This window comes from Neoarius graeffei, chromosome 23 (genome assembly GCF_027579695.1).
Source record: "Neoarius graeffei isolate fNeoGra1 chromosome 23, fNeoGra1.pri, whole genome shotgun sequence".
Lineage (NCBI taxonomy): Eukaryota > Metazoa > Chordata > Actinopteri > Siluriformes > Ariidae > Neoarius > Neoarius graeffei.
This window is the reverse complement of record NC_083591.1, coordinates 39,511,253-39,524,233: the sequence shown is the minus strand read 5'-3', so window position 1 is coordinate 39,524,233 and position 12,981 is coordinate 39,511,253. Positions and strand designations below refer to the sequence as shown.

The window sequence follows — 12,981 nt, the reverse complement described above, 5'->3', positions numbered from 1 at the left end:
AAGAAAAAAAACATCCACTTTCAAAGCCACTTCATAGTAACGAGCAACAAGGACCTTGATAGAAATGTAGTGGAGCAAAAAGCATGATATTTGTCTTTCAAATGTAGTGAAGTTAAAGTCATAAGTTGCCGAAAAAATTAATACTCAAGTAAAGTACAGATACTCAAACAGTGTACTTAAGTACAGTACTCGAGTAAATGTGCTTTGTTACTGTCCACCTCTGCCTGCTGGAAGCTAAACTTCTGTCTGAGTCTTGAATCTCTGGCAGACTAAAACAGGTTTTCCTCAATAATTGCACTGTATTTTGTGCCATCCATCTTCCCTTCAATCCTGAGCAGTTTTTATTCCCTGCTGATGAACAGTATCCCCACAGAATGATGCTGCCACCATCATGCTTCACTGTGTGAGGGAAATTTAGTGGATGAACATTCCTATTCTCTGTTTCTCTGTGTGTTGAACTCAAGTGGCCTAATATACTGAGAAAGATGTTTTTTCCAATGTTGTAATCGCTTTTCTGTGGCCTTGGTGGTAATGAGCAGGGTGCTTGAGTTCGTCCTAACTACGCATCTTCTCATGATGTAACCACCTTTCCTGACCTCGGTGGTGATAAGCAGGGAGCTTGAGCTCTCCCTAACTCCCATGCGCCTGCACATACCAGAGCACGCCAGGTGCACGCTTTAACAAAGCTTCATAGAAAATCTTGAGCCAATCACGTGAAGATGCAAGCAGTGAGCGAATGCCTTTAGAGTATAATGGATAACAGCCACTAAAACACAACTCAGAGTGCGCGTACTCTCGGCATCAGAAGTGGTGTCTTCTCTTCTTTTCTTCTTTCCCTTCCTATTTTATATATCTGTTTATATGATCTACTATAATAAATAACTGAAAAGACGACTGCTAAGCGTTTTGAAGTGTTTATTAGAAATTTCCATTACAATTTGGCGTCCCCTGGGTGGGCCCTATGCGTCTGATCCTCGGACGACGGAACACTCCCAAGGCTACGGTGCAGAGCTGAGAACTCGGACGAGAGACCAGGCCATCAGGGCTCACCAAACCAGTAAGTGATGACTTTGCATTCTTGTGTAAAGAAATTAGTGGAAACAGCATTTAAAGAATGATACAAGAAATGGACAGAGATTTGTCCTAATATTTAAAAAATGATATAAGAGACGGACAGAGATTTGTCCTAGTCAATGAAGACTGATATAAGAAATGGACAGAGATTGTCCCAGTCAAGGAAGACTGATATAAGAGACGGACAGAAGTTTGTCCGAGCCCAGGAGGACTGCTAAGCTGTGGTACCATCAATATGTTTGCAGACAACGGATAAAACACGATTTTGAGACAATAAACTGCGAGTAGTTTATTGGGTTGTGTAAGAGAATTATCCGCCTAAGTGACGACTGGGTAATCGCTCGCCTACTTGAGGAGGGGAAGTACGGGTGCGTGTTTCGACGGATTCACGTTCAGCGATTCGTGGGAATTGAATCTTGCTCCCTTTGTTCTGTGTGAACAACTGGCCCATCGGGGGAATGGGATAGAGAGGTTCGATCGCGAAAACGCAAAGACACACCGATGTGCACGCAAAATATTGATGAATTAACAGAGTACTGTCCTCCTCCAAATTCTAAAACAGAGAAATAGATTTTGTGCACAAGCGCGAGTTGTCTTTGAGGTTGTTGTGCTAAATGATACCTACTTTAGTTTAAGGCAAATGTCAGATAAATTGTTTACTAATAAGAACACACCTAAAAGATTATTGTGTTGCATTTTTGGACATAGTCCAACTTGTTCTTCTTGTGATCCAAATAAAAACTCATCCATTGTTGTCATAACCTATTGATATAACAGTGTATAATGAGGAACAGAAACAGTAAGTTAGGGAAAGAAAAGAAAAAGCAAGTAAGTGTGAAGCTACATGTGCTATAATAAGAATTGGCTGTTCCTATGACAGCCCAAACATCCAGTTTCTGAAAACCTCGTATGGTGAGGATTATTTGGCACAGTTTGATATATGGGTAATGGACTTAGAATTCCCTGAGAAGGACAGTTTTAGTCCCAGGCAGATAGGACAGTTAGAAGAAAAGTTGAAACAGAAGGGAAAAGAAGAGTCTGCAGATAATGTTAAGTTTTTAGGGGACTGGAGGGCGTTTTCTGCATGGAAAGAAGAAACACTTAAGAGAGAGTACAAAAGAGAGAAACGACAGGCAGGGCTCTCACCCTCTTCTCAGTGTTTGAAATTTCAGATGGACCCTGACCTGGAGTCTGCCCCACCACCCCGACACACACTGCCTCCTCAGCAAGGCGGAGCATCACTCCCACAAGCGCTTCACCCACAGAAAGGGGGAGAAGTCGAGACAAAAAAAAAAACTGAGCCTCTGGAATCTCTCCCAGCCTACCAGCCGCCTCCAGCATCAGCGCCTCTCAGCGCTTCTCTGTCACACATGAGATCCGGTCTTGCATATGGTGATGGAAAAGACACCCTCCTGGACCTGACCACGTGCTCACCAGTGGGTCCACAAGGCCATAATCTAAAGTCTGAAGTTCTTCATCTTCCAATGGTGGAAGTGGCTGGAGCTGACAGCGTGCTTCTAGTCTGCAGACCCTGGATGACAGCTGACATGAAGGAAAGCATGGCTTCTCTTCCCAATGTGAGAGAGGTAGGAGGAAAGAGATTTGGTAATGAACTGTTGATGTTTTGCAGAGAATTCTGACCGACCACCCATGAACTTCGCCGCCTAATCATGACCAAGATGGGTACAGATTGGAACAAAGTTTCCAAAGAGCAGCCGGAAGCTGACCAGCGAATGACTCCACCAGACTGGAGCGTGGCTGGCAATGGTGAGTACAGAGATACCATCATTGCTCTCTGTGCTCGTCTGGACAGTGCTTTTCCCTTGAACATAGACATTACTAAGATCAGTATGTGTAAGCAAGAAGATGTGAAGTGGTGTCAGTGTTTCTCGCCCGTCTCACCGCCGCGCATGAGAAAAAAACACAGTGGCCTGACCAGGCCCGTGACCCTGGCTGCAGTGGAGGGCACTCCTGAGCCTCACCAAGATTGAGCAGTACACTGTGCATGCAGAAAAGCTGCTGAAAGAGAAGGAGAAGACAAAGTCGGCACAAAGAGACCAAGACCTACACGCCGCCACTCTAACTCTTCTCCAGACTGCTCAGCCTGGACCTAGAGGAAGAGGTCGAAGTAGGGGCCGAGACAGGACGACCTGGAGTTACTCGTCCTGGATAAAAGGCTCAACCTGCTACAACTGCAATCAGAAGGGACACATTGCTCGAAATTGTCTCCACAGTAGCAGCCAGAGGCCCTGTGAGGAGTACAGAAAAGCAGACTGATGGGTGGACTCCGGGAACGGGCCCCGCACAGAGAACAGGGGAGGTAACAAACACACACACACACCTGATGATACACATACACATAGACAGGAGCATTCACATAACATTAAACACATTAGTGGCAGCACCTGCATGCAACAGCAAGACTACACGGAAACGCCCGATACACCAGTCCATATAAATACACCTGAAGTTGCATTAAGTTTGTTAAAATACACAACTACTCCCTTCTCTAAACTCCCTTGCATGCCCCTCACTGTGTGTGGGCATGTGTTAACCTTTTTAGTAGATTCTGGAGCAGCACATTCAGTGATACAACATGGGGTACTTCCAGTAGACCCACCGCTCAGCTCAAATTCTATTCAGACAATGGGCATCTCAGGACGACCTGTAACCGAAACTTTCTCAGTCAACCTCCCATGTGAAAGCGAGGGAGGAAAAGTTACATCCCACTCATTTCTCATCTCACATACATGTCCAGTAAATTTGTTAGCATGTGATTTAATGTGCAAATTAGGAGTAAATCTCACGTCCACTCCAGATGGACTAACTATTGAAGTAAGTGAAATGTGCGGTGTGTATAGGTTTGGAAGCCCTCTGTATGTGTATGTCTGGTGGCTCTGCTCAGATCAACTCGCACAAACTCCCAAACACCTTGTACAGCTCGCACACTTGAACACCTCATCAGTTGACACAGATTATATGAAAGAGGAAGATTTACACTGCACAGCACATGTTCACCAAGGGCAAGATGTAGAGTTTGAAAAGACTTGGTTTGCAGACCCCCATGCATGTGAAAGATTGACCCTCAAACTATGTATTGATCTAAACATTATTCCGCTGTGCAGGTCCACTTTACTTTTTGTCCAAACAGCTGCATCAATGTTCATTGCAGTGTTCTCAAACATGTTATATGCGGCCTCATGTCCAAGGACTCTGAGGTCGACTGCTGCCAACATGATTTCTTAGACATCATTAGTTCTATATCCCATGTCTCATTAGCAAGGCCACGAGCCGCCCATTGGAAAGACGTGGGGAGTGGGTCAAGAAGTGCGCAGCCAATGGCAATGAATGGTCCCAAACAGAGGACCCTAGTGTGTTGTTTTGCCAAAAGCTTGAGGTCTACAAACAAAGTCATGCTAAGTTAAGTGCAGCGTAATATTAGCCACTGATGACCAGGGTCCTGGGGACCCCGGCCATAGTGGCCTGTTTGTCTCTGTTTCCACAGGCATAACTCCAGCAGAGGTGCACCCCAAATTGGTGGGAGTTCCAAATTCCGTTTGGGCAAAGGGTAAACATGATGTGGGCCTAATAAAGAATGCTGAACCAGTGGTGATCACCCCCAAATCAGATTTCAGGCCTAAACAGACCCAGTACCCACTCAAACCAGAAGCAATCGCAGGTATAAGACCGGTCTTTGATTCGTTGCTGAAGGCAGATGTAATTGTCCCTTTCCAGGGCTCTCCAGTGCGCACTCCTATTTTTCCAGTTAAGAAGGCAAGAAAACTGTCCCAGCCCGATGAGTGGAGGTTTGTCCAAGATCTGCACGCAGTCAATGCTGCGGCTGTCCCGCACGCGCCTGACGTCCCTAAAGAGCGCTCTGCAGACCACACCCACTCTGGGACTGCCTGACCCCAATAAACCATTTGTTCAAACTGTCGATGAAAAAAAGGGTTTTATGACCTCTGTTCTTTTGCAGAAACACGGGGATAGATTGAGACCTGTAGCTTACTTCTCCAACAGGCTGGATCCAGTGGCGGCTGGACTCCCTGTTTGCCTGCGTGCAGTTGCTGCAGCTGAAAAGGCGGCAACTGCCTCCAGAAATATTGTGGGGTATTCTAACCTCACCCTTTTGGTCCCACATGCTGTCTCCCTGCTTCTGTTGGAGAAAAAGACGTCACATTTGTCAGCACAGAGATGGTTGAAGTATAACACGGTCATGCTTGATATGCCTAACATCATTGTGAAACGTTGTTCTGTTGTGAATTCTGCCTCTCTTCTCCCTACAGAGGACGATGGAGAGCCACATGACTGTGTTGCTCTCACTAACGATTTTTGTTCCCCCAGGGCAGACTTAAAGAGTGACCCTTTGGAAAATCCAGTCATGGTCCTCTATGTGGATGGTTCAGCCTCCAGAGACGGGAAAGAACAAAGTAGGTTTTGCCGTAGTCTCAGATCACAAGGTCCTCAAGGCATCGTGTCTGCCCTCAAACCTATCGACGCAGGCCGCAGAGCTCTGTGCCTTTATTGAGGCATGCAAATTGGCTGCAGGGCAATCTGTCAATATTTTTACAGACAGCAGGTACACATTTGGCATTGTGCACGATTTTGGCACCATTTGGAAACACAGAAATTTTCTCACTAGCACAGGATCTCCCATTGCACATCATAAACTGGTCTCTGAGTTGTTGGATGCTATTCTACTCCCTAGAGCCATTGCTGTGTGTAAGTGTGCTGCCCATACTAACAATACTGATCTTGTGTCTCAAGGGAATGCCAGGGCGGATGTGGCAGCTAAGTGTGCAGCCTCAGCTTCCAGTTCACCCTCTAACCTTGTTTTTTCCTCAGGTTTCTACCCCCTGTTTACAGCTAGCGGACCTTCAGAGCACTGCCACCCAGGACAAGAGACGAGTCTGGAAACAGGCCGGCTGTATCTTTGCAAACTTGGTCTGGGTTTGTCCCTCGGGCCGTCCCTGTTTACCAAAATACATGTTCCCTTTCTATGCAAAATTGGCACATGGACTCACCCATGTGTCAAAAGGGGGGATGGTAGCAGAAGTAACAAAGAGATGGTTCACAAATGGGTTTTCAAATTATGCTGCAAAATTTTGCAAGCAATGCTTGATATGTGCACAACATAATGCAGGTCAAGGTATCAAACTAACTCAAGCAGCACACCCAATACCAGACAAACCATTTGATCATCTCCAAATGGACTTCATTGAACTGACACTTAGAGAGGGAAAATGGGTCCCTTAAAATAAACTAAGCAAAGCTTGTGCAGAAACAGGGCTAGGATGGACAAAGGTCCTCCCTGTAGTACTCACACAAATGAGGATGCAAACTAGACCTAAACATGGGTTAAGCCCATTTTGAAATTCTGTTTGGACGAGTACCCAACATGGGGATAGGGCCAGTTCAAGGAACACTGCCGGACACCACACTGTGTGATGATGCAATGTTGAATTACTGTGCAACGTTGTCCTCTGCTTTGAAATCTATCCACAAACAGGTAAAAGAAGCACTTCCCAAACCCACTGAGGGACCTCTGCATGATCTACAACCAGAGGATTGGATCATGGTGAAGGACTTCCAATGAACCAAGTGGAACAAGCCACGGTGGAATGGCCCATTCCAGGTCCTGCTCACGACCCCAATGGCAGTGAAGGTCACAGGCAGTGTGATGTGGATCCACGCTAGCCACTACAGGAGGGTTCCTGAACCGGCTGAGCAGGAGGAAGAGGAAGGCCTAAGTGACCAGACGCTGACTAAAGCTTGTGAGGAAGAAAGGCATCACTGCATGGAACAGTGCAAGTATCACATCAATCACGTACACACCCTCAATAGGGAAGAGCATTTCAGTGTCTAGCCGATAGACAAGTCTTAGGGTTTCGAGTTTCCTCCAAGTCCCGGTGAGGTGGGACGAGGGCTGATAGGGCGTGCCCGCCCTCTGAGCACCAATACACGTCAAGAAGGGCAAGGGTTAACTCGGTAACATTACTGAGGCACTGAACAAGATGTGCAAGGTTGCTGAACAATTATGAGCAGATGAACATGGAGGAGTTGAAGACAGCTGATCATGTTGGTTTAGTGGATGGAAGACTCTAATTCTATCCACCATACCGGTCCTGGGCTTAGTGATTGTGATGCTATGTTTGCTCCCTGTTTTCTGTCAATGTTGTATGTCTGTGTTTCAGAGGCAGCTGACAAATATTGGTTACCAGATGGGAAAATAGACTCAGATGACTTACCTGACTGGCCTCCAAACCCACACAAAGACTATAACCCACCGTTTGATGATATCAGCACAGTTGACATGAATTAGTCCTAACTTAAAGCAATTTCATTTATGATTGTTTCCTGTTGTTACCCAAATGAGGATGGGTTCCCTTTTGAGTCTGGTTCCTCTCGAGGTTTCTTCCTCATGTCGTCTGAGGGAGTTTTTCCTTGCCACCATCGCCACAGGCTTGCTCATTGGGGATAGATTAGGGATAAAATTAGCTCATGTTTTAAGTCGTTCAAATTCTGTAAAGCTGCTTTGCGACAATGTTTATTGTTAAAAGCGCTATACAAATAAACTTGATTTGATTTGATCTGTTCTATTATTCCTGATCTATGTATATAGCTTGCTAGCATTAACTTAAGATGTCTATGTCTTACAAAACAGCCTTAGCATTATCCCTGTACACTCAATGACGTGTTAAGTCGAATCTCTCTGGGAACTCTTATAACTGAAATTGTGTACATTTCTTTTCCTTTAGCAATTATTATCCTGTAGGATAAAAAGGGGGGAGAATGTGACGGAAATTTAGTGGATGAACATTCATATTCTCTATTTCTCTGTGTGTTGAGCTCAAGTGGCCTAATATACTGAGAAAGATGTTTTTTCCAATGTTGTAATCAGGGCCGGTTCTGGAGGGGTAGCAACAGTAGCATTTGCACCCAGGACTGGTGTGGAGAGGGGCCCCCAAAAATAAGATAGAATAAAAAATAAAGAGTTCTCTCTGTTCCTGAATAAGTGCATTACTGAGTGTCTCTGAGCAAAGGAGAGCCTGAACGTTGCAACCTCCCTATTGGCTGTTTATTGGTTGTTTGTAAAAATGTACCAATTGTTGCCCTTCCCACGGGAATCATCGCGGGCTTGAGAGACGAGACCTGACGAGTTAGTTCATTGGTAGCAGAACAAAATGTCTGGACACAAATCGGGTTTTCAGAAAAGGAAAGAAAATAAATGCAGGGTCGAAATTGAATGGTTACTTTTTAAGGCAGTCCGCTGTGGCTGCAGGCTTATTTATTATAGCCCATTTAGTTAAAATAGTTGATGTAAAATGTTTATAGTTATAGTTATGTGATGGTTGTCCTGATTTAGACTGGTGCGTGTGTGATTTTTTTTTTTGGGGGGGTTGCTCGATGTTGCACCCGGGTCCAGATTAGGGCAGAACGGGCCCTGGTTGTAATCACTTTTCTGTGGCCTTGGTGGTAATGAGCAGGGTGCTTGAGTTCGTCCTAACTACGCATCTTCTCATGATGTAACCACCTTTCCTGACCTCGGTGGTGATAAGCAGGGAGCTTGAGCTCTCCCTAACTTGCATCCGCCTGCACATACCAGAGCACGCCAGGTGCACGCTTTAACAAAGCTTCATAGAAAATCTTGAGCCAATCACGTGAAGATGCAAGCAGTAAGCGAATGCCTTTAGAGTATAATAGATAACAGCCACTAAAACACAACTCAGAGTACGCATACTCTCGGCATCAGAAGTGGTGTCTTCTCTTCTTTTCTTCTTTCCCTTCCTATTTTATATATCTGTTTATATGATCTACTATAATAAATAACTGAAAAGACGACTGCTAAGCGTTTTGAAGTGTTTATTAGAAATTTCCATTACAACTGTAGGAATGGTGACCTCAGGGTGATGGGAAGTGTTGGGTTTGCACCACATATAGTGTTTCCTATGGTGGTCAAAAAGTACCATTTTAATCTCATCTGACCAGAGAACTTTCATCCATGTGTTTGGCGAGTCTGCCACATACTTGGCAAACTCCAAACGTGCTTTCTCAGGGTTTTTTTTTTTCTTTGAGCAGTGGCTTTTTTCTGGTCATTCTTCCATAAAACCCCACTCTGTCAAGTGTACAGCTTAAAGTGGTCCTATGGACAGATACTCCCATCTCTGTTGTGGATCTTTGCAGCTCCTTCAGTGTTATCTTTGGTATCTTTGTTGAATCCTTGCCTGGTCTGTGAGTTTTGATGGGTAGGCTTCTATTGTCAGATTTGTAGTGGTGTGATATTCTTTCTGTTTTGTTATAATGGATTTACTGGTGCTCCATGAGATGATCAAAGTTTGATATTTGTTTTATTACCCAACCCTGATTTATACTTCTCCACAACTTTATCTCTGACCTTTTTGTATAGTTCCTTGGACTTCATATTATTTACTTAGTGGTGTTGCAGACTCAGGGGACTTTCAGCACAGGTGTATTTATACTGACATCATGTAACACTTAGATTGCACACCAGTGGATCTTAATCAACTAATTGTGTGACTTCTGAAGTCACAAGTTGTCAGTGGTTTAGACTGGATTTTATGTAGTGGTTTCACAATAAAGTGGGTGAATACATGTGCACTCACTCACAACTTTTCAGTTTTCTTGTTTTTTTTTCTTTTAAGCAAGGCATTTTTTTCCATCCCTTTTCAACCATGTGAACCATTTTGTTCGCGCTATTACATAAAATCCAAATAAAAATCCATTTTAATTTCAGGTTGTAAAGCAACAAAATAGGAAAAACACCAGGGCAAGGTGAATACTTTTGAAAGGCACTGTAAGCTTTTTCAAGCATCCTCAAATTGAAGAGCCACTTCCTTCTTCTTGTGAAATTGGTTTGATTTCATTACAGGCTTAAAGCAATTTAAATACATTTGAGAGAAACTTAAAGAAATGGACAGACTAATCCCAGATATATGAATAGACCACAATTTGACCACTGCTCATAAAATAGATAGCCCTGAAGACTAGTCCATTTAATCCCAGCTCCTAACACACATGAGACAGTTAATTATAGCCTGTTGCTTACTCAAACCAGGTATTCAGCAAGATGGAAGACAAAAATGCATAGAGGAAGTGAAAACAACCACGACAAAAAAAAAAAAATGTTGTGCACCCTACATGGGTTGGAGGAAGGAAGAATAATTTCAGTCTCTCGACACTGACTAGTAAATAAACTTTAGAACTTAAACTGTAACTTTCGGCCCTTATCATGAAACAAGCCAAACCCTGCAGGGTGTTTTTCAATGGCATTGGAATTGCCATTGAGCAATGCTGCTCGGAGACCAGTGAGCACTATGCTCTGAACATGCCTGCGCCCAGGCTGAGGAGATGAGCCAAAACCTGTCACAATGTCAGAAAATGTTTTTGCAGCTTTACATAGTCCAGGGTCAAGTACCCAGAAATGTGCCCACAACAAATGCATGTACACACAGGTTTAAAAAATAAGTCATTTCCTGATAGGAAACTTAAAAAAAAAACCCAGAGAAAGAGTACACTGCAAAACATTTCAAATTAGTTTAACTTGGAAATGCAAGTTCACCTGCTGCCTTGAAAATGCAAGTTAACTCAATTTGACGATTATCTTCGTTTCAACTCAGAAAAAGTCTCAATTAATCAAGACACCTCAGTAATTCAAGTCTAACCTTTGAAAACTTGCACAGATTAGTTCAAATTAAAACACTTTTCAGAGCTCGTTGAGTTGAAGAGAAAAAGTAAGTGAACACAACTAAACAAGGCTGAAATGTTTTGCAGTGAAGCTTACAGAAATACTCATCAGACCAGTGCGTCTTGGGAAATTTCCATGACTATAAATATTCTTTTATTTAGAATGCATACTATACTACAGAAGGACAGAGTATTGTAATTGAGTCACTTGCTCTGAAATGAAAGTAATCTCACCCTTACCCTCAAGTCAAGTCAATTTACAGGTACTGTATTTCATGCAAAATTTTAAAAAAGGTTGTCAAGATACAAGACATCAATAGTTACCTTAATTCCAAGTCCAGGATTCGAACCCTACAACACTACAGATAGAATTCCTTGTCAGGTTTGAGTTGATGCTCAAAGAAATTTACAATGAACAGGAAAAAAAAGCAATCGATATACAGTATTTAATCCAGAAGTATTTGTTATAACTATGACAAGTGCAAATATAAGCAACTAGACCTTGCAAAAGCTTGTTCATGTATCTGCTGTTAGAACAATGCAAATGGAAGGACACTATGGACAAAGCCACTGATTTTCAATCAATCAATCAATCAATCAATCAATCAATCGACAAATAAATATTGCTGCACAAAGTTTCAAAAGCCCATCTAGATGTTCCATACCATTTCTTAAAGTTCTATGGACAGATCAAACAACAACAACAACAACAAATGCTATGTTTTTGATGGGGAAAGGGAACGAGATACCAACATATCTTGCTAACTGTAAAGCATGGTGGTGGGAGAATCATAATTTCAGTCAGCTTTGTTGCTTTTAGGCCATGAACAGCACTGTATTTGTTAATTCCAAGTCAAGGACTTAAGTACTACATCATTGCATAGGCAGATTCATAAATTCAGTGCAATATTGTCTGGCTCGATCTGATACCAAAATGCATAAAAAAAAAAGGCAATCAATAAATCTCATCAACAACTTGTTCCCATGGTAAGCCAGTTTGATTTCAGTGCAAATTTGACAATCCAGATAAGAGGCTTACCTTTTGTAACCCACTCTCAGTCTCTTTGCAGCTTTGCAGCTTGATCTGACACATGCTCCTCTTGTCTTTTAAGCAAAACAAGCAAATCTTGAAGTGTATAAAGGGGGGGCGGCACAGTGTCACAAGGCAATGTGGATAAGCTGTTGTCGCTCCTCCAGGCCAGTGTGAGTGGAGGTCATGGAATAGGCTGCATTGTTGCTTTGGAAGTCAAACTGCTAGAGTCCTGCAGTGAAGTGTGAAAGAGCTACAGTTAGATTCAACTTTCTGAGGAGCTGAGAAGAAAGGACATGCTGCAACAGGCTACACACACACACACACACACACACACACACACACATATACACATACACGTGACTGTAGGAGGGAGAAAAGAAGGGAAGAAGAGGTATATAGGGGAGCACAAACACTTTACATGCTGACTGCTTGTATAAATGTGAACATTTGTTTCCTGGTCAAAGGGGCTTGAACTTCATCCCCAATCCTAGCACCATATTAAAATAGAGAACTAAGATGAACACAATCTATGTTCGAAGGTCTTATGAAATGTATGAGACTTCTTGTTTTTCAATGTGGTAAATGACTGCATACAAAACACCTGTGGCAAGCCTTGACACGAACAGATGAGTTTCATAGCTTCAGAAGGCGTGTTCTTTTCTTCCTTTTTGTCTCACACAAATTTCAAAACAGTGATGTTCCTTGTTGTGAAACACTTCAATGAAATAAGCCTGCCAGCATGTTAATACTGACTGAACCTTGAGTTTACCCTGAGCAAGCTAAGTACATGACTGTGCAAAACAAAGATCTGGGCTGATAACAAATCATTATCAAATGTCAGCACAAACTTATTTTAACCCAGCCTGACCATGCATGCATTTACACTTTCACTCTTTCAGGCATTCATGTAGTTGTTTTGAACTTGACTGTTTACTTTTAATTTGATCTGCATGTGAAAATGTTCATACAGTGGCACAATAAAACTCACAAACATCACATAATCGACAGATTATACCAAAATTAAATATAATGCACCACAGTTATTAAAGAAATCTGTGTATTGCGAAGGATTTCTGATCTTTCTTATAGGACGCTTTGATGCAGTGGTTAGCACTGTTGCCTTGCAACAAAATGGTTCCGGCTTCAAACCTGCTGGTCAACTGAGGCCT

General features: G+C 43.0%; 2 protein-coding genes across 5 annotated transcripts in view; one reads left to right on the top strand and one right to left on the bottom strand.

Moving 5' to 3' along the window:
- The window catches only part of LOC132871713 (semaphorin-4E-like), a 48,084-nt gene extending 35,955 nt beyond the window's left edge, over positions 1–12,129 (bottom strand). The window contains exons 1-2 of one of the 3 annotated variants that reach the window (XM_060906144.1): positions 11,819–12,128; positions 11,104–11,138 (exon numbers count right to left, since the gene is read on the bottom strand). The gene's annotated coding sequence lies outside the window, so the exon portion shown is untranslated. Of the gene's footprint in view, positions 1–11,103; positions 11,139–11,818 lie in introns of all 3 variants that reach the window. The other 2 variants (XM_060906145.1, XM_060906143.1) reach the window with 2 other exon arrangements.
- On the top strand, positions 2,096–8,914 carry LOC132871714 (uncharacterized). Of its 2 annotated transcripts, XM_060906148.1 has the most exons (3): positions 2,096–3,394; positions 4,580–5,504; positions 5,920–8,914. In XM_060906148.1, exons 2-3 carry the CDS (start codon positions 4,871–4,873, stop codon positions 6,210–6,212), a joined length of 927 nt encoding a protein of 308 aa, XP_060762131.1. In that variant the 5' UTR covers positions 2,096–3,394; positions 4,580–4,870; the 3' UTR covers positions 6,213–8,914. The 2 variants fall into 2 exon arrangements, with proteins under 2 accessions (XP_060762131.1, XP_060762130.1); XM_060906147.1 differs by having other exon boundaries at positions 2,097–5,504.
- Positions 12,130–12,981: the final 852 nt, after the last annotated feature.